General features: G+C 42.1%; 1 protein-coding gene across 5 annotated transcripts in view; it reads right to left on the reverse strand.

Annotated features, from left to right (window-relative positions):
• Window positions 1-1,017: 1,017 nt before the first annotated feature.
• The window catches only part of SLC11A2 (solute carrier family 11 member 2), a 34,904-nt gene continuing 10,716 nt past the window's right edge, over window positions 1,018-25,205 (reverse strand). For 3 of the 5 annotated variants that reach the window (XM_067529934.1, XM_067529933.1, XM_067529935.1), the window contains exons 3-17: window positions 22,923-23,059; window positions 21,772-21,897; window positions 21,058-21,177; window positions 18,964-19,070; window positions 18,035-18,105; window positions 17,754-17,821; window positions 14,734-14,889; window positions 13,285-13,443; window positions 12,494-12,580; window positions 12,076-12,195; window positions 11,617-11,766; window positions 10,602-10,675; window positions 9,707-9,860; window positions 8,918-8,971; window positions 1,018-2,928 (exon numbers count right to left, since the gene is read on the reverse strand). In XM_067529934.1, coding sequence (XP_067386035.1) covers window positions 2,851-2,928; window positions 8,918-8,971; window positions 9,707-9,860; window positions 10,602-10,675; window positions 11,617-11,766; window positions 12,076-12,195; window positions 12,494-12,580; window positions 13,285-13,443; window positions 14,734-14,889; window positions 17,754-17,821; window positions 18,035-18,105; window positions 18,964-19,070; window positions 21,058-21,177; window positions 21,772-21,897; window positions 22,923-23,059 — 1,661 coding nt within the window. In that variant the 3' untranslated portion in view covers window positions 1,018-2,850. Of the gene's footprint in view, window positions 2,929-8,834; window positions 8,972-9,706; window positions 9,861-10,601; window positions 10,676-11,616; window positions 11,767-12,075; window positions 12,196-12,493; window positions 12,581-13,284; window positions 13,444-14,733; window positions 14,890-17,753; window positions 17,822-18,034; window positions 18,106-18,963; window positions 19,071-21,057; window positions 21,178-21,771; window positions 21,898-22,922; window positions 23,060-23,910; window positions 24,581-25,205 lie in introns of those variants that run through there. The other 2 variants (XM_067529936.1, XM_067529937.1) reach the window with 2 other exon arrangements.

Below are 25,205 nucleotides of genomic sequence, written 5' to 3' on the forward strand. Positions count from 1 at the left end.
GTTAGTCCACATGGTTACCAAAAACCATTAATGCTTCAACTTGCTGAAGCCAAGTTATAGCTACAATAGGTAGATTTTAAACAGGTGTTTGCCATGAAATACTGGGTCACTGCTCTTTGGCCTGTTCCATATTTTATGTCATTGCTATTGAGACCTTCACCAGCCGGACAGATTTGGTTCAACAGAGACACTCTCTAAACTACATCAGTGATTAACGTGATGCAAGTAATGAGATTACAACAAGAATCTCTTACTTCCAACTAAAGCAACCGTGTTTGCAAACAAAAGCACTGGCTGTTATTTAAGAACGCCCAAGAGAACACACTGTTAGAGGGACTCCTGGTTCAGTTACTGCGCAGGCTAAGACTTGCCTGCCACAGAAAGATGGGAACAAATTACAGCTAGCACCAACTGCAGTAGTTACAGAACAGGCTGCCTCTAGAGGGAATCTGCCGAGGAGGGACTATTCCTCAGCCTTAAAACAAGATTCTTAGTACCTCTAGTCTGTAGCTACAGCAGCAAGCAGAAGCCGAGTATCTAAATGACACTAGGCTTTTGCTAGATGCCTAATCCAAAGTGGCTAATGTAACATTTTAAGGGCATTTACTAAAAACAAAAGCAAGTACCACCTGCAACAGACAGTGTGAGAAAAATGGTATCTGAGTAAGACTCATTTTGTGAAAACACTTACAGCATGTGTTTATACCTTTCCACATTAACTGGTGGAAACTTGGCTACTGTTGCCTATGCTACACTTCAATCCAAACTTTAGGGTCTCAATATGGTTTGGAGCCAGAGAATATCCTCCGATGTACTGCATTCAGTACTCACACTGGTCAGGTTTAATGCATTTTAATTCCCTCGCATGTAGCAGCTACAGGTGTTTGCAGCTGTTCATATTGCATAGTCTGTTCTTGTACAGAAAACAGCCCGGGAAAGTTACTAACTTCCTTCAGGTCAGCTGACCCAAAACAGCAGCATTATTTCTTAAGCAAATGAATCCTGAACAGAAAATGCTAAAGTGAACTTGACGTTTATTTGACAGTCTGGATCTCCATCATATTTGTCAAAAGCCAAAGTTTAATCAATAAGTTTACTAGATTAGTGCCAAATGCACAGGGATAGAAATTCTTCATGGGTAAGAGAATTAAACAAACAGAAGTAAGATGCCTCAGAACTGAGCCCAGATAAACACATATTAAAATATAATTCAGGGTGTCTTCCATTTGAAAGCAGTTCCTGCCCTCAGGGTTCTTAGCATAACCACAAAAGATTTATCCCTTTGAAAAACTTTCCCACCCAGAATATCACAGCCTCAAGCTCTGAGTTTGGAAACATCCAATTCTCAGAAATTATCCTGAACACTCAAGGCTGCTTGAAATGCCATGAAAATATAGAGCTGGTGTTCAATACCCTTTGTGTAAAATTAGGCCTGGGGAAAAATTAATCCCATTCTGTGGTCGTTGGTTGGCTTAAGACAAGAGGCCACATTTCACCTATAAATGGCAGCAGCTGTGTAATTGTACACATGGATTAATTCAGTTACATTTATACCTTGAAGAACTACATAGCCTAAATATGAAGAATTTTGCTGAAGTTCTCTTCAGGACTTAGTAGCTAACAAGTATGTTCCACAGTAAGTACTCTTAATGAGCTGTTTCCACTCCTATAACTTAAGATATTTAAACCAAGAATTCTATAGCTCCCTGGTAAAAACGTTCCTCAATGGTCAGGAGTAAAACCTAAACTTGCATTGCTTCTACAAACAGTTTGTATTTTGGTCTTAAAATTGAGAATTAAGCATTTAAACACATTACCTGTCGGTTAAATAAAAGCTGGGATGTGATGACAAAATAAAGTTAGACTGAGTGCACAAAGATATAACTCTTTGTATCCTCCCATCTTACACTGTAGTTACCATTTCCTAGGCAGCATTCAGCAATATAATTGGAAGGGGCAAGGCACCTGAACTAAAATTCTAGAGCACCTCAGTATTGAAGAACTGGCTAGATTCTGAGAAGAGGTGGGCAGGGAAGTGAGGATAGCCACGCTCTTGGAGTAGACCTCTTCTCTCTAGCCTCCACTGTGGTTCTCTGGTCTGAGGAGATATGACTCTCATTGCTATAATAACGGAGCACCTAAGTACCTGCACAGATAGGGAGGGCAGTTTGTAGAGGGAAGGGAGCAGAAATGGAAAGCATGCCCAGAACGTACTCTGTGCATTTTATGGAAGCCTTGTACACTTTTCTTTAAGCTCTAATAGATTTGCATGTCAGAATCTGCCCGTGCTTTTTAGTTAATTATTTCTCATGCTGTCGTCTTCGTGTACTTCAGAAACTAGATCATTCAAAAATCAAAATGTAAAACCTTAACATTACTTGTTTGGACAATTTTCCAAAGTTGGAAAACATTTTAGTGTCCCATCATTTAGCTGACTTAAATCACCATGCAGAATAAGTGTACATCTAAATCAATAAGATATTCAAAATACCTATAATTTACTACCCAAATAATTTACAATTAAAATAAGGATTAAAGGAAATATTTTGAGTACCTAAAAGTCAGAAACCCATAGGGTGCGTGACATTATGTATTGGCTTGACTCTGGCTCTTCATTGGTCCTGTGAGAACCTTCATGACTGATGTCAAGTGCAACATCTGTTGATTCCATCTCCCACTCCTCTGCAGATGTCAGTTTTATCCTGTACTCCTCCTCAGAGGAAATCTTTACTTCATTCATGATCCTTGACCATACCCGTTTTTGAACTAATCAAAAGTAAGGTAAATCCTTTTCTGCAGCACAAAGGGGCTTCAAGGTTGTTTTTGTTCTTACTACTGCAGTTCAGGCAATCATCTAGTCACAACTGAGTCTGCATCGACATTATTCAGAAGGAAGAGTTCAGGGCGAGCAGTGAGTCCCAGCCGATGCTAGAGAAGGCAAAGAAGAAGAAAATTAGGGAAACCATTTTAGAAACAGAAGCCAAAGAGAGTGAAATCAAGTGTGATTAGGCTGAAATCAATAAACAGAGGGTTTGTGTTTTGACTTTCTTCAGCCTAAAACTTTGTTAAAAAGTCCTGGATCAATGCTTCAAATCATGAAGTGATACAGAAACATCTTATTTTGTTGAGACAATGAGTTTCATAGGACTTGTACAACCTAGAAGTCCAAGCAGCCTGGCCTGGACTCCATGCAGAGAATACTCCTCCAGGGCAGGTAGTAATTGAGACAACTGCATGTTATAGGCACACAGCCATCACCAAAACCAAGTACTTTTCCAGCAGCTAAGTGCTATTCTCTCCCAACTACTACATACCCTGCAGTGTTATTTCACTAAGGGCTTGCCTACTCAGTGCTTCAGTGCACTGTGAGCCAGGGTGTTTGAAACAGCAGTATGCTAAAGAACACTTTGGAATTTTTAGTGCGCAGAAGCAGGGGCTATGCGGTCAGTTAGTGCCATGTAGACAAGCCTTTAGGAACTGGTACTGCCAGAAGGCCAAGTAGCTCCAAGCCACAGAGTAGCCCATAAGGTCATTTATACTATAGTCAGATAGGTAAGAATTGTACTTAACTCAGATGACTGATTCTTTGGTCCTGCTACTTTCATTATACGGAAAAAAAAAAAAATCCAAGTTTTGTGAGGCTGTTAGATGTTAAAACCAAAGCATTATTAAAGCAATTTTATTCTTTAATCCGCATCAGGAAATCTGAGCTATTTTATAAATCTGATAAATACCACAATTAACTGATTTATTAAAATTATTTTGATTAATCTGAAGGAGTGCCATTGGAATGATTGAAGCAACATGCAGCTGATTAGAAAACAAAGGTGATTTGGCTGCTAGAACAGACAGGAGATAGATTTTTCCTGCTTTTCCATGCTGGTTATCACTTATCACAACAGATCTTGTACATTAATTATGTACTAGATTATATTTGAAAGCAGTAGGAGCTCAGAGCATGATCCAACAAGAAAACCCAATCTCCATTTATTAGTATACAGGATCCACCTTTTTAAAGTAGTGTGGATTAGTTACAGAAAATTTAGTTAAACAGTGGATGTTGTTTCAATGCAACAGGTTTCCTATGGCAGAGTAATGCTCTCAACTAGCCAGAGATAATTTTATCTTATTTCTTACAATCTTAATGACCAGTTATTTTTCTTATATCTGGACAAGTTTCAGTCGCTAGTGGCCAGCCAAAGAATATGCTGCTATGCTCTGGGGCCCAAGAGTTACATCTTTATAAAATCCTGTTTTGTATCCAGTTTGTGCCTCAGCTGCAGTAGTTTGAGGACACTTTTTTAGAGAGATTTTGTGTCTGATTTATAAGTTAGCCTATGGGAGCAATGGCTGTCAATAAGTTTTTATTTAAATAGACACAATGTTTCACATCAATACATATTACAAAAACAGGTAAGGGATACAGATACAATATCCCATTACTGTTTCTGTTGGGCAGAACACAGGGAGGGTGTCTTTCTCAGTTCAATTTCCTGTTACAACAACATGCAAGTTTGACTGATTCCACATATATAGGAGATAAAGTTATTCTCTGAGCATCTTAAATTCATGCTGAATTATTTAAAATGTGTTAAGATTCAGTTGTTACAAATCAAAGGCAAGGCTGAGTTTTCAACGGACTGAAACTTACCAAAGTATTTCTCACACAGTAGAAACAAAGAAACTAAACAGGTATTAATTTAACTAAAGACCTGTAGCGAGCTTACAAATTCAGTGTTTCCTCTAAGAGAAATAAATAATACATATTACTTACAGCTTCCAGTTCACTTAAAGCAGGAAGGGAAAGCTTGTAATAAAAAAAACGGGAAAGTTCCCATATCACATAGTAACACAAAGATCAATTTCTGAACAGAAGCAAGATTTCAGGTTTGTTAAAAAGAAAGGAGCCATGCCTGCTTCTATCAGAATTCCCTCCCTACCCCCGGATAGATTTTAAGGCCTGATGGAACAATTAGATCATCAAGTCTGAACTCCTGTATAAGATCATGCCACAGAATTTCACCCAATTACCTGTATTCATTCCTATTCCAATTATACAGAGCTTATCCCCTCTTCAGGTTGTTCCTGGTCAAAACATATTGGCGTTTGATCTGTTTTGTTAGTAAGTGGGTGGGGGAGATAGCCTAAAAACAATCAGATTGCTTTAGTGCATTTGCTATTTTGACTGAGGATCAGGAAGAGGTGAGACATGCAGAAATATAGCAGTAAATGGTCTAAATGTAGAATGGCAAGTTGGTCTTCCATATAGAGCCACTGAAAGAAACCAATAAAAATACTCAACTGAACCCCTAACAGTAAGTATTCACAAGCAAATAGCGTATCAATCCTTCCCTTCTGCTGGGAGCAGCCACACTCAATACAGCCCTGAAAGTAGTGGAGAATATCAAGCCAAGATAGCTACTTGGATGAATGGAAATCAGGGACATATCTTGCACCAACAAGGACTGCAGTGGCAATTTCTGGCAACAGCAGTTAGTGATAATTTACTGTGCACATCTTGGAGAGGGTTAGTATAGAAATACTAATCTGTCCATGCAATCTAGTGCATAGGGCCAATAACCCTATAGAATCTCAATCATTTGGGCATCAATACGAATTCCTTTTAAAGCAGCATACCGGGTGTCACAATTTTAAAAAAAGACCCAAGAAACCAAGTTGGAAAAGCGTCTATTCTTTTAATTGAAAATATAGTGCATACAAATTGGTTCATGGTCAATTAAAAACAATTCAAAGTTTCACAAAGAATAGAAGAGAAGCTAAGTAGTAGCACACAGAGGACTTTATTCAGAAGCTCCTGCATATAGCTGTGTTTTTTGATTTAACAGTTCCCATTCTATCTAACAGTGACAGTCATGCATGTTCACAGTGGTCATGCATTTTTGACACTTACAAATCAAAAGTTTTTAAAATGCATGAAAATCTAAGACATGTATAATGAAATTACAGGAATTTATAAGCTAATGAAGGCAGCTAGATTCAAGCCTAACAGCAATTCTAGATCATAAACAAGTCTTCAGACAGACAGTCCATATCATTTTGCTGCCAGAGGAAGACAGATTAACACAAATCAGCCGAATTAGATCTAAGACTGCAAACTCTGGCTGTATATAGGATGCACACTCTGGATTTCTGGCTGAAAGTTTGAACTAATGCTCTAAATTAAATAATTTTTTTCTGTATATCAAGCATTCATACTTAAGTATGTTTTGTCAGTTATCTTTGTCAAGGGTAAGAGTAAATTAGTCAACTTTGTTGACTTAGTCAAAATGATCATTAAAAAGATTAGCAGTTTTAATTTTTGCCATCACAAATTCATCGTGTCTCCGGCTCATAGTTACAGCCTTCCTAACAACATTGGATTCCTTACCAAATTTATGAAACCAGCTAATTTGTACACTGGGGAGTGTATTCTTTCCTGTATGCCAGCACTTCTCATTACCAGGAGCCACACACCTAGGTGTTCTTTACTGTTGCTGGAAATTGTGAGACTGATGCTTACTCTAGCAATCTGAGACTATGGGCGAGACTCTCCATTCCCCTGCACCTTGTGTAGGCTAGCGCAAAGTAGGCGGAAGCTCTTACCGTTCTGATTCATTTTAACACCAGTTCAAAGTGGATAGATTGAACTACGCAAGTTGTAGGGCAATGGGAGAATCTAGCTCTATGCCTGTGTGTGCGCCTTTGCTTTGGCAGGATAGCAATTGTAACATTCAGCATCTGTTTTTGACAGCTACAGCATATAAGATGGAAGTGTCCAAGCCTGAACTAGATTGAATGTTCTCACACCACCCAGTGAATGTTTAAAGGCAAATATTTAAAGGCATTCTTTCACCTCCCATCAACATGAATGAGAGTTCTACACATAGCTAGTTGTAGACTGTGCCCCTTACAGTCTGAAGTTTGTCCAAACAAGAGACATTGCAGTAAAAAGAAAAAGCTACCATTCCCCTGTGAAACCTGTCTCATCTGCACAGACAAATCACCTCTCTTGTGATGAACATGATAAACGTTAAGACAATGAATTACCTGAGAAAACCGTGTCTCCAGCGAGGGCTACAGAAACTAAGCTTGAAAACATACTTACATCGGTCACTCTCAATAAAATATTCCCACTTAAAATAAAAAAAACAAAACAGGACTAATTTTAGTGTTCAGGAGAGAGGAGGACAAAGCACTGGGTTAAGTCAGGCATAGCACTGGCAGGCACAGTGCAACCCACATCCACACAGATCTTTCAGTGGACCCCAATCCTGACTTGTAACACACCTGCTATTCCAGTCCTGGGCCTTTGTTAAGCAGAGACTGCAATCTGCTATGCTTTTGTGAGGTGCACACACAGGGACTTGGGCAAGTCCTTGCAAAGCCACTTGTAACCCATGTCAGGATTTGAATCCAGTTTCTCTTAAAAAGGTGAAGAAACGAATGCACAAACTATAATTTAGTGAGGATTAAAACATTTGACGGGCACATGAGATGAAGGACAGAATAGAGATCAGCTGAATTCTAGTAAAAATATCTACCTATCAACGCAACGCAAATGCTTACACTCCGTGTCCCGTTATCAGCTAAAACTTCCATCAAGTAGTAATAGAAGAAAAATCTCTCTCAATAAGATTGAGGACTTCAGTTTCCCTACAAGGTTCTCTTTACAGAATCCACTCATGAACACACATACCCAACCCCTCCAAACAAGATGTACCCACTTAACTCATGATAAAATTAGGACAAAATGTACAGTCTTTTCTAAACAGAAAAAAGGAATGCTTGTTTCTCACTGTGAGCTTTGCCTTGGGAGGTGGAAGAAGAGGGACGTACAGTGGGGAATGTTTTTGGAGTTAAAGTGCCAGACTGGAAGTGAAAGTTTAAAAAAAACTGGTGTTTACAAAGTCTGGAGATCCAAATCATGGAAGGTTTTCAGAACATTGTTATGTTACACTCCATGAGACTTGATACAGCAAATTGTAGGAAATACAGAGAACATTTCTATTAATGCCATATATACAAAATAAATCTCAGAACCATAAATAACCTGTAAACATTGATTGTTTTCCCCTTTGCTGATCACCAGAATCACATACCAGTCAGGAAAAAAAATATTACAACACCAAGGCTTAGACTTCTGGTGTTTATGGGCTAGGATTTCTTGAGCACAATTCCCACCATCAGGAAAGAATTTCTGCACCCCAAATTCATCCTAATTTTTAACTAAAACCAGTAACTATTTTCTAATGCATTTAAAGTGCAAGAAAGAGGTCAATTTCAGATTATGGACTATAACTGAATTCTGATCTATGGAGGTAGATTACATCACTTAGCGTCACAGACTTTATATATTGCTTGTCTAATTGTCAGAAGGAGGATTAATACTTCAGATGCATCTGAGCAGCTTGATTTCTGAGCAGCTTGATTTCTGTGTATCAGCTTATATTGTAGATTCACTGGAAGACTTTGAGACAGAGAACTAACTAAATGGAAGAGTCATTTTGGAACAGGCTGTTTGCCAGGCTGTTAAACTGGTTAGTGTCTGGATAATAGGCAATTTACATGCAGTTCCTACAATGCAAAACAGATATCTATTCCAGCAGAAACCTAACATTTCTTAGGTGTGTGATTAGAGGGGGTCAGCAAGGAAAATTATTCATCTCGTTAGTTACCTTAGCAACAAAATATTTCCCAGTATGCACATCTGAGCTTTTATACAACAAACTTACAAGTAGGTGATCCCTACACAAAGTATTCTCTGTGCAAATTGCACATACGTTTTGATATGTTCACACAGTAAACCATAGAAACGCACTGGCTCTGATGGCTACCTGTTGTGTACAGACAGACCCAGTATTTAGTTAATTTGAGCGACCGGCGGTTCTTCAGTAAGCACGGTTCTAGTGACGCTTACCGTTTGCCCACAGGCCAGGAAGGAGACCCCAAGAGCAATCAGACACAGCCAGCTCTGGAATTGAAGAAGGAGTGGACTATGAGAAACACTGTTGCAAGTTACAATAGTTTTAGCAGCCACCCTTTAATGAATGGAAACATAGAGGGATTAACTAGGTGCTATTTTTCAATAATCACTCGAAAGGCAAATTGTTACCAAATCTCTTCATAATGAGCCTGGTTATCAGCCGTTCTAAACTTTGCCACAATTTTCACAATAAGTAAAAACTTCGAGATTTAGGAGTGGACACAGGAAGAAAAGTCAAACTGCATATTGATAGACTTTTTTTTGTTTTTAAATAAATACACAGTTGCCTCTTCTTACCATTTGAATACACACAAACAGATTTGGAACACTGCATGATTCTGAAGGTCTCTCTCCCCAGCAGATTACTAGCTAGCATAGCACTCTTTATCTGGACTCTTTCGGATGAGTCACTAAAGGAACTGGGATGGAAGGTAGGAAGGTGCAAGGACTAGTGGACTGAGCACCGAGCTGGGAGTCAAATTCCTGGCTCTGTGTAGACCTTGAGCAGGTCTGGACTTATGGGAAACTGAGGCACATTTGAAATTATGCACCTGGGGGGTGGCAAGGATTACTTAGCATCTGTAAGGGTTATGGTTTACTTTAAAAAACAAAACAAAACAAAAAAAAACCCAAGTTTCCAGCTCCTCATTGCCTCAGCCCAACAACTACTGGAATTTTATACAGCAATTGTCTTGCCACAGAGCATGGAAGAACAATACTTACCAAATATGCCACAAAGCACAGGTACATAACACAGACAATGGCTGCAACCACATACAAGGCAATGTGTGCCAATGCTGTGACGTAGACCACCACAAAGTACATGTTAATGCTGCAGACTATGAGAATGAGCACACCGCCAGCAATCTTCCAGCCTCTGCAAGGGAAGCCAAAAGAAATGGGATTACAGGGGAATTTGAGGGACAGGGGTGTTCCTATTTGCCCTGGTGTTTGGAGGGAACATGACTTGTAATGCAGATACTGAGACTCTAAAAATAAAGTCAAAAGAATATTCACTGAACTGCACAGACTCTTGTCTAATAGGGTTGCTACTTTTAGACTAAAACACAAGCTAGGTAAAGGGACAAGGAAAGATGTTAAGACAAAACTCAAGAAGCAATAAACACACACCAGTTTCTAGAAGGGACATATTAGGCACCACTCCAAGGAGAGTGGGCTATCAAACTGGTCTTGGGGAGACTGGGCTGTTTATGAGAAGTTTAGAAGCAGAAGATCTCTAGTACTGTTTGGGGGAATAAAAATTATTCACACATTTTTCATGAACAGCTAGCCCTGCTTAACTGTACTGAGGAGAAAAACACCTAGTGGTTAGGGTGCTAGTCTGCTCTTTGGAGACCTGGATTCAATTTTCTGCCTAGCCACAAAGTTCCCATGTGACCACTGGCAAGTCACTTAGGCTCTCAATTCCCCATATGTAAAAGGGGATAATACTCCCTGCCCTCAGGGTGTTGCAAGGATAAATACATTAAGATTATGCTCTGAGATCCCATTTATGGGGCCAAGCACCATAAACATAGATATCTACCAGTATTCAGGCTAAATCAAATGATTTTAAATCAGGAAAAGGTCAGGTGTGTGGGATTCTCTTCATACTTACAGTCCATTGGCAAAGTCATTCATCACAGGATGCAGGCTGGTGAATGTGAGCACTGGGATTAAAGCAAAGGGAAGCTGGAATAAAGCAACAAAATGCAGGAGATTAGAGATAGGACTCTGTTTGCATAAAAAACCCACCCAAAGTTTGTTTATACACAATAGTTTTTCCCTTTAGCTTTTGAAAGGTCACCTAAGAAACTTGTCATGGCTAGAAATAGGAAGCAGTTTAAAGCTACAGCTGGTGCTGCTTTCCCACCATCCCTCAACTGAGGGATTCTTCAGTGAAAGAATCCAGAAGCTTTGTTTATAGAAGCATGCTCCCACGTTATTCCCCCCCATATTGTCCAGCTGAAGTACAAGTTATTTTCTATGCTGGAAAATAGACCGTCTCATTCTTGAGTGCTACGAGCAAGTTTGAGACATGACCCATCGGAAGGTGAAATTCATCTGCTCAGAGTACTTAATTCGGCAGTTCCCATTCCCCATTTCACAACAGGAACAAGTCACCATAAATACATATCTAGGTCTTTGCAGAGCAGGAAACTGGAGAATTGGACCAGCTAGGAAAATAGTTATTTTTTCTGGACTTTTAAATTTAAACAAGATACAAAGGTAACCATGTTTAAATATGGTTCTTGCTCTTTGTAAACATTCAGGTGGTGCTCAGAAAATATAGTGAGAGGCATGTAAGAGCCTGCAAGTAACTTACCCACCCGTTTTGTGACCAACGTTGGCCACAGTCCACAAGCAGTTACAGATCGGGGCAGACCCTAAACTCATGGCTGCTAGAAAACCCAATTCTGATGGCAGGTGGTAGGTCCATCCCACCTCCTTCCACATTTGAGCTCTCTGCACCCAGGAGCCCTTAAGTCAACCAGCTTGCGGAAATGTTCAAACAGATGGCCAATGTCAGTAGCGACTAAGAGGATGGTTCTGAATGAGGAGTTGCTAGTAGCTAATGCTTAGATTCGACTCTCCAAGGAATAGTCCTGTACTGTGAGTGCACAGCTGCTCACCTGTAAGCTCTGAAGAACGTTCAGGAAGTCATTCATCCCAGTCAGGTGTTCAACATCTTGAAAAATGGCAACCAGCAGAGTTGGAGTGATGGCAATGGAGCGGGTTAAAATCACTCGAGCAAAACGCGACCACTTCAGGTTAAGGAATCCCTTCAGGGAGAGAAATGGACAAGCTGCTGTTGCTACGACAACATTCCACGGAGTTACACTGCAATGGGGGGCAGAGGAATGATCTACTACAGGGTTTTTAGTCTTAAAGGAACCTAACTGAGTTAGGCTGGAATTTTCCAAGGGGAATTGGGGGCCTAAGAATTTGGTATGTGGATCAATAGCAGAGAAATCTGATGCTGCAGCAACTACATGACCAGCTAGGCCTCCACTGACCATCTCAACTTCAGGGGATTAAAAGGGGAAGGGGGAAACGCAGACATAAGCCGGCACAGCTGCAGAGTCACATACCTCCATGACAAACTGCCCTGAGTAGGTCCCGGTCATTGTTGAACTCTGACCTGCAGCAAGGATCCCAACTGCCCAGATGTAGAGAGCAGCAGGGCCAAAGTAACATCCCAGAACAACACCCTGAAACAGAGGGTTTACGGTCACAAGTCAGTTGGTGTTAAATCCTAGATTTAAATGATCAGTCAAAAGCACAGTTCTTGGAGCCGGCTGCACCAACAAACTGATCATGGGTCTACACCGGAAGGAACACTGGTCTGTTCCAACATGACAACTCTTGTAGTCTTATATTATTATAGGTTCAAGCCTTGAATAGTCTCCATTTGTTCAGAAGAAGAAGCTGCTGCACATAACTCAGTCAAAGATGCTAACGTCAGTTAGGTCAGGCTACCCGGCCTGGCCTCACTATAAAGACACTCACCCCTTTATAGATATCCACTTCTAGGGTTTGATTGTTATGTGGAAAGAGTCCAGCATGTGGGCTGCTTCTGTTTGTGCAGACTTCGTTCTAGAACAAGACAAGACAGTTTATGAAATTTTACTTTTGTAAAGAGATTTCAGAGAACAGAAACCCCAGCTGGTAGAGTTTGGGGTGGAGGAGTTGGCAAGATGAAATGCATTAGTATTAATGTGCTGGGTGCATCTTGCAGGCTAGTGTGAGATCAGGGAAGAAAGAGTCAAGGCCCGATTCTTATTTACACCCTGGCCCCTTTTATGCTGCTCTGGCAGTGCCTATGTTTATGCCCCTTTACAATGCCAGGACAGTGTAAAAGGGCCTTAGTGTAATGAGAATCAGGTCCTTAGGATACGAACCACCATTGTTAACACAGTAACTATTAACTCAGATGCACAATGTTTTAGGGTGTGTCTACACTGCAGTTTGGAGGTGTGACTGAAGTATGTGTAGGCATACCTGAGCTAGCTTTGATCTAGCCAGCAGTGAAGCTATGGCAGCATGGGTGGTGAGTTAGCCCTGAGGATGTACCCAGGGTCCCCGGTGTGCAAGATTAGCCCGTGCTGCTGCCTGTCTGCTTTGACTTCATTGCTACTGTTATTTGAGCTAGGATACACTAACGTGCTGCAATCACACCTTCCAACTGCAGTGCAGATATACCAACAGTGTATATTACTCCCAGTAATCCAGGAATTCCACCACACACGCGCGTAGTCCCCAGCCCCACACCTACTCCAATAAAAAACCCAGAGACTCACCACTTGTTCATTAGTTTTCCCAAAAAAAGCTTCAGCAAATACAGAGACGACGAAGACGTTAATGAGGAAGGAGACAAAGAGGGCAACGCAGGACTCAATGAAGAAATATTTATTGGCTTCTTGCACCTCCCTCTTGTTTGCACGATTCACTTGCCTTGACTGAGGAGAAAACATTTAAAGACAATCATGATAGAGTATTTCAGAACCTCCAGCAGATGGAACCAGCTATGTCTTCAACAGGTGATTCCTCCAATTGCTTATGGACTTTGGCCTGTCAGCAAAGTCTGACAGCAAATATTAAGAGCTGAACCCTGACCATGATTGGATCCCTCTCTAGGCTTTACAAACAGCAGTATACAGCATGAGATATTAGACAACAGCTAGCCAAAAGTAGCTGCTAAAGCAACAACGCCGTGGGGGTGCATGCAATGAGCAAAGGGGCATGGTTTGAAGAAGCAGGGCTGTGGCTGATCCATAAGCACATATGCACCCATCCACTGCATGCACTAGCAACCCATTTGAGCACGTTGCTCCTACAGACTGGATTTGCCCGTCATGAACTGCAGCTCCAAATGAAATCTCGCCGTGCTGGACATGCTTCCGAGCTTACCCTGGCACCCAGCTGCCCAGCCTTCTGCTGTAATGCTGGGATGTGCCCCAAGATACAGGAGCTACCAAGTTAAGGGGCAGCATCAATCTGAGATTTCAACACATGCTGCTGAGGGGAGGGGAATTTGGGGGGGGAGAGAAAAAACCTGATTTTGTTTGCAAGACAGACTGATGGCCTTCAACTTTAAAATTAGCCTGGGTTTGTCATCTTATCCCCAGTAAAATTAAATATGGATGAATCCCACAAGACAGACAGACTGGGAACACTGTTCAGATGTCTGAAAATACAGTGTTAGGTGTTTGCCAAGTGTTAATTTAGAAACCCCAGGTCCTGTCACGCAAACACAGCTAAAACATATGTTCAGGCAATTTATTATTTATTTATGGTTAATTATGTAATAGATACTGTATTTCTGTACCAGGTGCACATGGCTTATTCCAATTCTGAAAACTTATATAAACAGTCCACATCAGAATCAGCTAACTGAACTGATTCCAAAGTATGTAGTGCACGGAGAGTAGGTCACAGGAACTGCTACTATAGAGCGGGATTTTCAAAGATGCTCAGCACTGCCCTTGCTTGTTGATGGGAAAAACTCCCATTGAATTTGGATTAACTCTGCCATCATGAAAATCAGTGGGAGTTTTACCACTGACTTCCTTGCCGACATGCACGCTGAGTGCTTTGGAATCCCACTCTGAAAAGGGCAGCCGCAGCTATTCAAACATACCAGGCTTTGCGAGGTGTTTCTCTCTCAACCCTCACTATCACAGTCTAATATTCTCATTGTACTTCTGAAGAGCGAACTAGAGGAGACAAGGGGATCACTCCGCTCTTACCTTGACTAAAGCAGAATGCAGGTACATGTTGTGTGGCATGATGACTGCTCCCACGATCCCCACGGCTTGTTCTAGCTGCGGGGTGCCACACTTATCACAGTAAGGCATGAACATCCCCTTCAGCAGCTGTCCCTGGTTCGGTTTTACTGTAATATACTGTACACAGACACAAGAGAGCCACTAGTACCTCTGGATTGGCAGAGTTTACACAGTTACTTAGATGCTAAGCAGAGATGAGGTTCACCTATCGAGGAAGGGGAACAGCATATCTGGATACAGTTTGGGTAATCTAGCAAGGAGGGTTTTAAACTAGGTTCGATAGGGGCTGGTGACAAAAGCCCAAAGCTAAGTCAAAAACATGGAGACCTGGAAGAAGGGTAGGAATCTGGGGGTTGGAGGGGCTGTTATAGCAGGGATTAGGGAGAAACAAGAGAGAACATACAGGGAAATCGAATCAGTATCTTAGATGTCTGCATACTAATGCAAGAAGTATGGGGAATAAGCAGGAAGAACTTGATATGCTAGTTAATAAACATAACTATGACATAGTTGGCATCAGAGACTTAGTGGGATAATATGCATGACTGGAATATTGGGGTAGAAGGGTACAGCTTGCTCAGGAAGGAGAGGTAGGTAAAAAAGGCAGGAGGTGTTGCCTTATATATTAAAAATGTAAACACTTGCACTGAGGTTGAAATGGAAATAGGAGATGTGTTGAAAGTCTCTGGGTAAGGAAATTTGGGGTAAAAAACAAGGATGACGTCATGGTAGGGGGTCTACTACAGACCCCCTAACCAAGAAGAAGAAGAAATGGATGAGGCTTTATTAAACAACTAACAAAATCATCCAAAACACAGGATTTGGTGGTGATGGGAGACTTCAACTACTCAAAAATCTGTTGGGAAAATAACATGGCAGGGTACAGATTATCTCGAATACATTCCAAGAACTTGTTGGATAATTTTTTATTTCAGAAAGCGGAGAAAGCTACAAGAGGAGAGGATGTTCTAGATTTGATTTTGACAAATAGGGAGGAAATGATTGAGAATTTGAAGGTGGAAGGCAGCTTGGGTGAAAATGATCATGAAATGGTAGAGTTCATGATTCTAAGAAATGGTAGGAGGAAAACAGCACAATAAAAATAATGGATTTCAAGAAGGCAGACTTTAGCAAACCCAGGGAATTGATAGGTAAGAGCCCATCAGAAGCAAGTCTAAGGGGAAAAATAGTTCAAGAAAGTTAACAGTTTTTTAGAGAGAGAGAGATTATTAAGGGCACAAGAGAAAACTATCCCACTAGATAGGAAAGATAGGAAGTATGGCAAGAGACCACCCTGGCTTAACCTAGAGGGAGGGGCATTGCCAGCAGGACGCGGGAAGTGATTATTCCCCTCTATTCGGCATTGGTGAGGCCGCATTTAGAATATTGTGTCCAGTTTTGGGCCCCCCACTACAAAAAGGATGTGGAGAAGTTGGAGAGAGTACAGCGGAGGGCAACAAAAATGATTAGGGGGCTGGAGCACAGGACTTATGAGGAGAGGCTGAGGGAACTGGGCTTGTTTAGTCTGCAAAAGAGAAGAATAAGGGGGATTTGATAGCGGCCTTTAACTACCTGAAAGAGGGTTCCAGGGAGGATGGGGCTAGGCTGTTCTCGGTGGTGGCAGATGACAAAACAAGGAGCAACGGTCTCAAGCTGCAGGGCTGGAGGTCTAGGTTGGACATTAGGAAAAAGTTTTTCACTAGGAGGGTGGTGAAGCACTGGAATGGGTTACCTAGAGAGGTGGTGGAATCTCCATCTTTAGAGGTTTTTAAGCTGAGGCTTGACAAAGCCCTGGCTGGGATGATATAGCTGAAGTTAGTCCTGCTTTGAGCAGGGGGTTGGACTAGATGACCTCCTGAGGTCCCTTCCAACTCTAATATTCTATGATTCTAAGAGATCGTCAATGATCTGAAACTCAAAAGAGAATCCTACAAAAAGTGGAAACTAGGCCAAATTACTAAGGATGAATATAAACAAACAAATATGTAGGGACAAAATTAGAAAGGCCAAAGCACAAAACAAGATTAAACTAGCTAGTGACATTAAGGATAACAAGAAAACATTCTACAAATACATTAGAAGCAAAGAGAAGATCAAGGTAGGGCAGGCCCATTAATCCATGAGGGGGAAACAACAACAACAGAAAATGTGGAAATGGCAGGGTAGCTAAGCACTGGAATAAATTGCCTAGGAAGGTTGTGGAATCTCCATCACTGGAGATTTTTAAGAGCAGGTTAGACACACACCTGTCAGGGATGGTTTAGATAACACTTAGCCCTGCCATGAGTGCAGAAGCTTGGACTAGAAGACCTCTCGGGGTCCCTTTCAGTCCTACAATTCTATGGCCAACTTGGAAATACTCATGGCCCCAAATCTGGCCCACCTAAAAATTATAGCAATTTGGTAATAGTTTCCTTCTTTAAAACTTAGATATTGGTTACCCACTAGCACTGGAATAGGAGTATCGTATACCACGAGGTAGCTCTTAGGAGGTAGGTAAACAGCTAACAATTCTTGAGCAGTTCTAACCTTCTAGACCATTACCAACCAGATTTGAGCTAGGAAGCAAATAAAGAGCTCCAGGGCAGTTAAAGTGGGCCCCACTGCAAAAAATAATCTGCACTTAGGAAAGCATTAAAGCATGTGCTTTAGAATTGGTCTAACATTTTCCAGTGGAAAATTTTGTTTTTTGAACCAGAATCTTTTGGTTTTTGAGTAAAAACTGAAAAAGCTGCATGGGATTTATTTATTTTTTTTAAATCAGATCTGATACGCTTAGGGTTAGGGTTGGGCCCTGGGCAAAGGAGACTTCATGAGGGCCTCGCAGAAGAGGACAAAATCAGAGGAAGAAATGAGATTGCCTGGTTTCTAAAATGTTTTAGAGAAGAGAATGAAGATACAAGTTAGACAGAAAGAGGGGGGGGGGGAGTGTCACACTCTAATTGCTAAGTAAAGCTCAGGGGTGTTCAAGTGAGAATTACCTCATATCCAAACGTAAGCGCCATGATGGTAATAAGAAAGCCAAAAAATGCTTCCAGTTTTCGCAAGCCTGTGGAAGAAAACATGACATTAGCAAGTTCTGGAGGAAGAGCCTCAGTCGCGCGCGCGCGCGTGTGTGTGTGTGGGTGGGTGGGTGGGAGGGGAGGGACTGACACGGCGGTGGGGCAACAATCAGATTTAATCTATTACATGTAAATTAAAGTAAATTTAATGTAAATTACATTAAATTAAAAATAACTAGAAGGAAAAAATAAAACCTTACCATACTTGTCCAAGAACAGAAACATGAAAGTGTCAGCAATGGTTATGAGCACTCCACCCCATAAAGGGACTCTGCAATAGAACAAAAAACCCAGGGGTGAAGTCTGACTAGTGCCTTTACCAGCTCTTCTAGCCATGTCAGAGTTCAGGCTTCCCTATTTGCAGGGCAGGGATCACGGCCACTTTATCTGATAACAGCACACAAACTTATCTCAAGGTTTTGTTTCTAATCTGACAAGCTGCTGTGTTACTTATGGCAAGAGACAGTCTGTTTTCTACACAAATAGTTCAGATAAGCGTTCTTTCTGAAACCATACCTACATTTCTTCTCTGCACAGTGAACCAAGAGTCTCTGGAGCAAGACATGCTTCTCGTCTGTTATAGGGCAACACGACTGTAGTTTCTGTATAAAGTGTCCATTTCTAAACTGCTTGGTGGAAGTGACTAACTTGCAGGTAACACTGAGCTAAAAGACAGCTGGGCTTTGGACTTCCAGGCTAAGACTCTACACCAATTTCCTTCCAGCTTTAGTTCTGATTTAACAGAAGCACTTCTGGTGTTTGATACTGAAATGAGCATTTAAACAACAGCCGCCTTACTGCAGAACATGAAGCCTAAAAACCAAATGGAAGCTTATTTACAGTTCCACAATGTGTCATGTCAGCCAATTGTAGGCTCAGAAATGCTAATTTTATTTAAAAACCTTTAATCTCAAAAGCTTTTTATGTAATACACAATGCGAAGAGGGAGCTCATACCCGGCTAAGCAGAACAGGGCAGTGATCTGCTAAGATTCCCAGCTACAGGAAATAAAAGAGTACTTTTTGTCATAAAGAGTGTTGTTTTCTAATGGGACACGGGCATCTGATAAACACGAGAGATGGAGAATGACTTGCATTTCCTGCTTCTCAAGTGATAAAAGCCAACTTACTTCCCAGCAGACAAGAGGTTAATAGCAATTGCCGAGCCAATTACTTCTTGCATATCCGACCCTATGATAGCGAGTTCAATCATCAGCCACAACATAATTCGAGGGACCTAGACACAAACATTGGGGTTCAGGTATTTGAAATTAAAACCAGAAATAATGAATAGACTATTACAGGGGAATTTATTTTCCCCAACTTCCTGCCAGGCTTATGTTATATAGTACCTTTCAAGAAAATCATCATCTCTTCCAGCACTCAAGTCAACAGAAGACACCCACGAGTCAGGCCCTTACATTGCTAACACAAGCTTTGAAGACCTTTTGTGTGTCAACTTTTACAGCTTATTTTCTTCTCCTTGCTCGGTTTGGATAGTGAAACTAGACAGGTATGTTTACTGCAGCATTTCAGCTGCAAGAATAGTAGGTGAGCAAGTCTGACACTGTTTAAATCAACATCCCAAAATGCCTTCCCTACAGAAATTGAATCAAGTTGTCATGAGGGATTTATAAGGGGGAATTTTAGATGGACAAGCCAACTTTATAGCCTTGATTATCCGACTTAGTCCCTTTAAACTTTTTTGTGTAAGATTACTGGAAATATTGGTTAAGAGGAGATCGATGTTTTCCATTGGACGGCTTTACTCATTTACAGCTGAAAAGCAAGTCATAGCTGTATGCTTACATAACCATGAGCATTTCCTCAACAGCCAACAGGATAATCATGAGACGGTTTATTCCTAAGAGCGACCTCTTTCTTTATAACCCCCCTATGCTTTTTTAAATAAAAACTAGTTTTAAATCTCTCCAATCATTTGAAGAGGAAACCTGATTCTGTGGCTCAAACAGGGAACTAAAGGAGTCAGGACTCCTGGGTTCTATGCCTAACTCTGCCAATATTGAGATGATAGGAGAATCATTCAACATCTGTGCCCCAGTCTCTCCCTTCTGTAAGATGGCAACAATACCACCAACCTCACGGTAGGAAGGCATGCTGTGAGGCTGTTTGGAAAGTACATCAACGCTATATCAATGAAAGCTAGCACGAGCCAGATAAAGAGACTTCGTTAGTGCTAACTCAGGGCTAATATTAGCACTTGTTTGCCAAGTATCAGCACATAACCCTGCTGTTCTTTCAACCACAGGCCGTTGCAGAAGTCAATCCTGAAATCCTCAGCTACAAGGGCATTGTGCAAAAGTGGACTCCACAAGTCTATTTTTAGAAATAAAATGCCACCATTAAGGGGCAGATTTAGCATATGCTGATCAATAGTAACGTCCGCATGAACCACATGATTGATGCGGACTGCTTGAGACGCTGAGTCACAAATGGACACATATCCACAAAATCATCAAAGAGCTTCTTTGTAAAGTGGAGGCTAGAAATTGGAGTTAGACCAATGTTATCCCTTTAGAAGATGCACTGAGTCCACACTTAGGCTACTTGTCTAATCTTTCCTTTCATCCCACAGCCACTGCCCAGTAAATAATTCACCTTTCAGACCAGTCACTGGGAAGCCAGAAGTGCTTTTCCATAGACCAGTGAGCAAGGCTTTTCCTTGCACCCATTCTGGTTTGCTGTATGAAAGGAACAGCATCTAACTGTCTCACACACAATGGATGGCTTTTGAGATGGATCATGTTTCTACTGGCCCTTTACTGCTTTGCACGCAGAAAAGCAAGAACTCTTTCCCTAATGAGACGTACTTGGCTTTTTTTAAATCTGTCCCCTAGGAGGCTGCCTAGACTAAAACAAGGGAGGAAGTGTCATTCACACCAGTTTTGAACTAACAGTGTAGAGCAGAGAAAATATCACCTGTGCTATCCCCTCGCTCTTCAGTTCAGAACCATTTTAAAAGCACTGTCTAGAAGTGGAAGCGAAGTGTCTGCTCCCCCCCCCCCTTCTCAGCCCTTCCTGGAATCTCACTTCCTCAACATTCCTGGGTCCTCAGAAATCAGCTGCCCTGCCCCCAGCCATTCAGAAAACTTTTTTTTCCCCAGTGAAATGACTGACATCTCAGACGAGCAAAGTTGTCCAGTGTATGGGAACAGCATCCAGAGTCGCTGTTTCGAATCTAAAGACCATTAGTGGTCACCTACCTTTTGATACTGCCGGTTACACACTTCTGCAAGGTGCAGTCCTGTTACCACGCCCAGCCTTGCTGCCAGACGTTGCAGGAGGAGACCAATGACGGTGGCCAGCAGCAGAACCCAGAGCAGCTGAAACAGATGCGATGGCACAAGGTAAGTAACCTTGAGAAATGAGAGGCAATGGCTGTAGATGAACAAACCAGGGCTTGTTCTGGACAGCACCTGGGTCTCCTGAGATTAGTTTCCTCCACAGGCCTTCTTATTTACAGGAGCCAGAAACACAGTTGATCCATTTGAAAGTGCAGCCCTGTTGAGATTCGATGCTTGGTTTTGTAACCCTGGCACTGACGTATACAAGGGGCTGCATGCAAATAAACCTGCATGCCATTTTGTTGCCCAGTTGCACTCTCAGGCCCGCTGCGAGCCTCAGGTCTATTAAACCCACCCCTCAAAAGCATCAAAGCATATAATCCCAGCCTGGAGTCAATGTGTCAGCCGCAAAAAGCTTAGAACATAACTTCCAAGCAACGCAGAGGCAGACTTTCAGACTCCTTGCAGTAGAAAGTCTGGCCAAAACTCAGTGCAACAGCACTGATGAGGCCTTTAGCACTTGGTTCAGCACCTTCACCTGGAAACGGTGGCACAGAGCAGCTGCTAGGAGAGGTGGTGAGGCTGGACATACAGCATAAAACTGCTTCACAGCTTGTAAAGCTTCACACTGACCTTAAACCCCGCGACAGCACCTGACTGTAAATCCGACTCGATGTTGCCTGGATCCAGATAGGCGATGCTCATGAGAAAGCCTGGCCCTGTGAAGGCCCAGAGTTTGCGGAAGCTAAACCATGAATGCTTTAAAATGGAAGAGAAGATGGAGATATTAGGACTCCACTCTGCACCAAAGACTGGGGTGGATTCCAAACAATACAGAGAGCCCAGCCTCCAAGAACCAGCCCATTTTTAAGAACAAAAATATTGCTACAAGCTTTTTTAGCTGCCAGCAAAATAATAACCAGCCCCTGGCAAGATCTCTCCACTCCCTTATCAGTCTCCATTTATTCTGAATTCCAAAGTGCATCCTTTTATTTTGAGACCTTCAGGGTCACCACCACTTTAGCTGGGGAATGATACTGAGCTAACTGGGCATGCAATCCTCTGACAAGTGCTGGCTTGTCTGCTCTTTTACAGAGAGGCCATTGTGACAGGCATACAGCTCAGCCATTATTCTGGTGGACCCAGGTTACCAAGGAAATAGCTGTTCTGACTCACTTTTCTTGGTAAGAGCAAAGCACATTTCCACCTGGGATCGCACACTAGATGTCTCTCTGCTCTTTAGCAGAAGCAGAGACTGCTGCCTTTAGTTATGTTTCCCAGGACAGCAATGTGGCTGTGGGGGGAGTGCTACACCCATCCTCATTAGGAGTGCGCATTCAGTCGAAACAGACAAATGCTTTGAAGGTTCTGTAAAGACCTGCCAACCCCGAGAGAGGCAACGTGCGGCACATTTGCTGTGCAGATTAAGCTGACCTGTTTATGCTGAATGCAAAAATAGTCGAGTCAGCATCCCCAGCAGGTAGTGAAACTGGCAGTCACTTGCTTTGTGTTAGTTGGCGGAGTGTCATTCACTTTGCTTACTTGGGTCACTGAACCCCACACAAGCCCAGCAGACACCTCACCGGCTTCTCTACATAGATCTCTATCGTTACAAACAAACAATCAGCCAGCTCTCCCTACCTAGTGTCTCAGTTTAAACTAAAAAAGGACCCGATGCCCACAAAGGGGAACAAGTCATCTAGGTTACTCCCACTTCCATTAAAGCCATTTCCTCACCAAGGTGAGCTGACTAAGTCTGGGGCCCATGGACCCGCCACACTGACCGTTTCATCTTCGGGGATGGGGACCTTCTCGTCAAAGTAGGTAGTGAATGGTTCATCATTGGACTCCGGAGACTGCTGCGGGACCGAGCTGCTGTAGACGGTGCTGACGACCTCCTCATGGTCTTCAGAGAGGTTTTCTGGATTTACAAAAAGCCACGTGTAAAACAAGGGAGGAGTCACTGTGCTGAAATGATGCAAGCTTCATTTTAAACCTGCCACGTTCCTAGTGAGTGTTCTAGACCCACTGCCATTCCTTGCCAGGGCTGGTTGGTTGATTTGTTTTTTTTTTTCCAGAAGACGTGGAGGAATGAACATGTAGAGCGGCAAAGCTACTGCAGTAAGACTGGGTTCTCCACTGAACACTCTCCAGCTCTCGCTTTCACAGGCGAGTGAGGTGAGTTTATGTTTTAATTTATTTCAATTTCAAATATTAAGACGCCTGCCAAAGCTCTCGGCACCCTAACAAATCATTAGCAATAGAATAAATGAAGTTACTGCTTTGCTGATGCTGGGATTTCACTGTAAGTGCAACTCAGATGGCCAAACATGTACAGGAATGTCATGCTACCCCTTCATTCAAAAAAAACCTTAGCCCTCACCAAAAAAACAACCATATTTTGCAGCATGCTTGGAAGTTTAGTTTAAGCCCCTAGAAGATGTTGCTAATGCACTGAATTCAGCCTCAGGAAGATACAATGCATAGTTTGTTATAGCCTTTGAAGCAAGGAGTAAGATGTTGAAGGAGACTGGAGGATCATTTTCCCCACTCCCAAGATCCCACAACAGAGCGCCACACACCAGACAACTAGCCCTGCTGAACTCCCTGGACAATATCTAATTTTAGGCTGTAAGTCAGGCAAACAGGGTCACAGTCAAGTGACAGAATTACAGATCCTACCAACTTTCACATCAAGTCCTTAACTCCATTCCATTCCTCCCACCAGAAGCCCCAGACAAAAGCCAATTCTAGATCCCAGGTTATACTCACTCTGGCTAACACCTCCTGGCATTATGCTTTTGTTTCAAGGGATGAAAAGCAGCATCCAACTTAATCCTGCCTCCTTTACTAATGACAAAAGTGACCCATTTATAACCAGAGAAGTAAAGGCAAGGTTTAGGCTCTTACACGGTTTCCAATTGCATCACCAAAGCAAACTGAAGCTGGTTGTTCCTTATTTCCCCGCCTCCCAAATACCTCACCAGCCTATCAGCACATCTGTTTATAAAATAGCTTTAAAGCAACAGCACCTGTGTTTTGTTTTTTTTCCCGAATAGCTGTTGCACAATATCTTGCTCAGCTAGTTAAACAAGCTAAGAAAGTTACATGAACAGTCAACCTATTGGTGAATGGTGCTGGGAAGTTACAGCCTGAGAATGGGCTGTTGCCACAAGAATCATCCCTCTGGAACAGCTAATCTCAAAGGTGTAGGTCATACCAAAACAGGCCAGCCAGAAAGTCTTAGTTCTACCTGTGAGTGACCCAAAAAATCCCTTTATTGACACCCTACACACTACTGTAACCATCTTGGTACAGAATAGGACTTGTGGGGTATCATTTGAAAACTAAACTCTCTGGTCAACAATATCGTGATGAAATATATGTCGCAACATTATATATAAAGTTACGAATTCCCCCTGTATGATGTTATTAGCACATGTTCAAAACCAGACAGCCCTGCTTAGGCAAAAGTCGCTAAACAGATCTGGCTTAAACCAAGATTGGAGTAAACTCTCCAATCAAAGCTGTACAGCATACAGGCCACAAAGAGTATGCTGGCTGAGTGCAAGTCCCAGGCAGGGAACTGCAAGCACCAGGAGCATTTTGGGACACTGAGGCTTAAAAATACAAGCAGTGTCACAACCTCTCACTGGTCTGAGTTGCACCAGACTGTGACACTGACTAGCCAAATCGGGTATTGTTCATAACCCAGATCACTGTTACTCTAATTAGACTAAGGAAACAAGATTTAAAGTTACTGTCTGGTTTCTCTTTTATCCACTGCTTTCACTAACAGGTTAACAGGCAGTGCTGACAGGACTAAGGTTAAAGCCACCTAGATTTTAAGCAATTTGATTCTGAAGACCACAGAGCAGCTGTAACATCAGTAGAACCCCAGCTCCTCTTCTGGGAGAGCCACCAACAGAGAGTATAGGGTGTTTCCTCTGCGATTACAGAGACAAGCATGAATGCTGTGCCACCCTTCTGCTCCAGGAGCTGGCGACTGTGGTTCACAAGTATCCTGCTCTTGGAGAGTTGAAACAGGTTAGCCCGCAAGCCAAAGC

This window comes from Emydura macquarii, unplaced genomic scaffold (assembly GCF_026122565.2).
Source record: "Emydura macquarii macquarii isolate MOO-44397 ecotype Brisbane River unplaced genomic scaffold, CSIRO-AGI_Emac_v2 contig_2994, whole genome shotgun sequence".
Lineage (NCBI taxonomy): Eukaryota > Metazoa > Chordata > Testudines > Chelidae > Emydura > Emydura macquarii.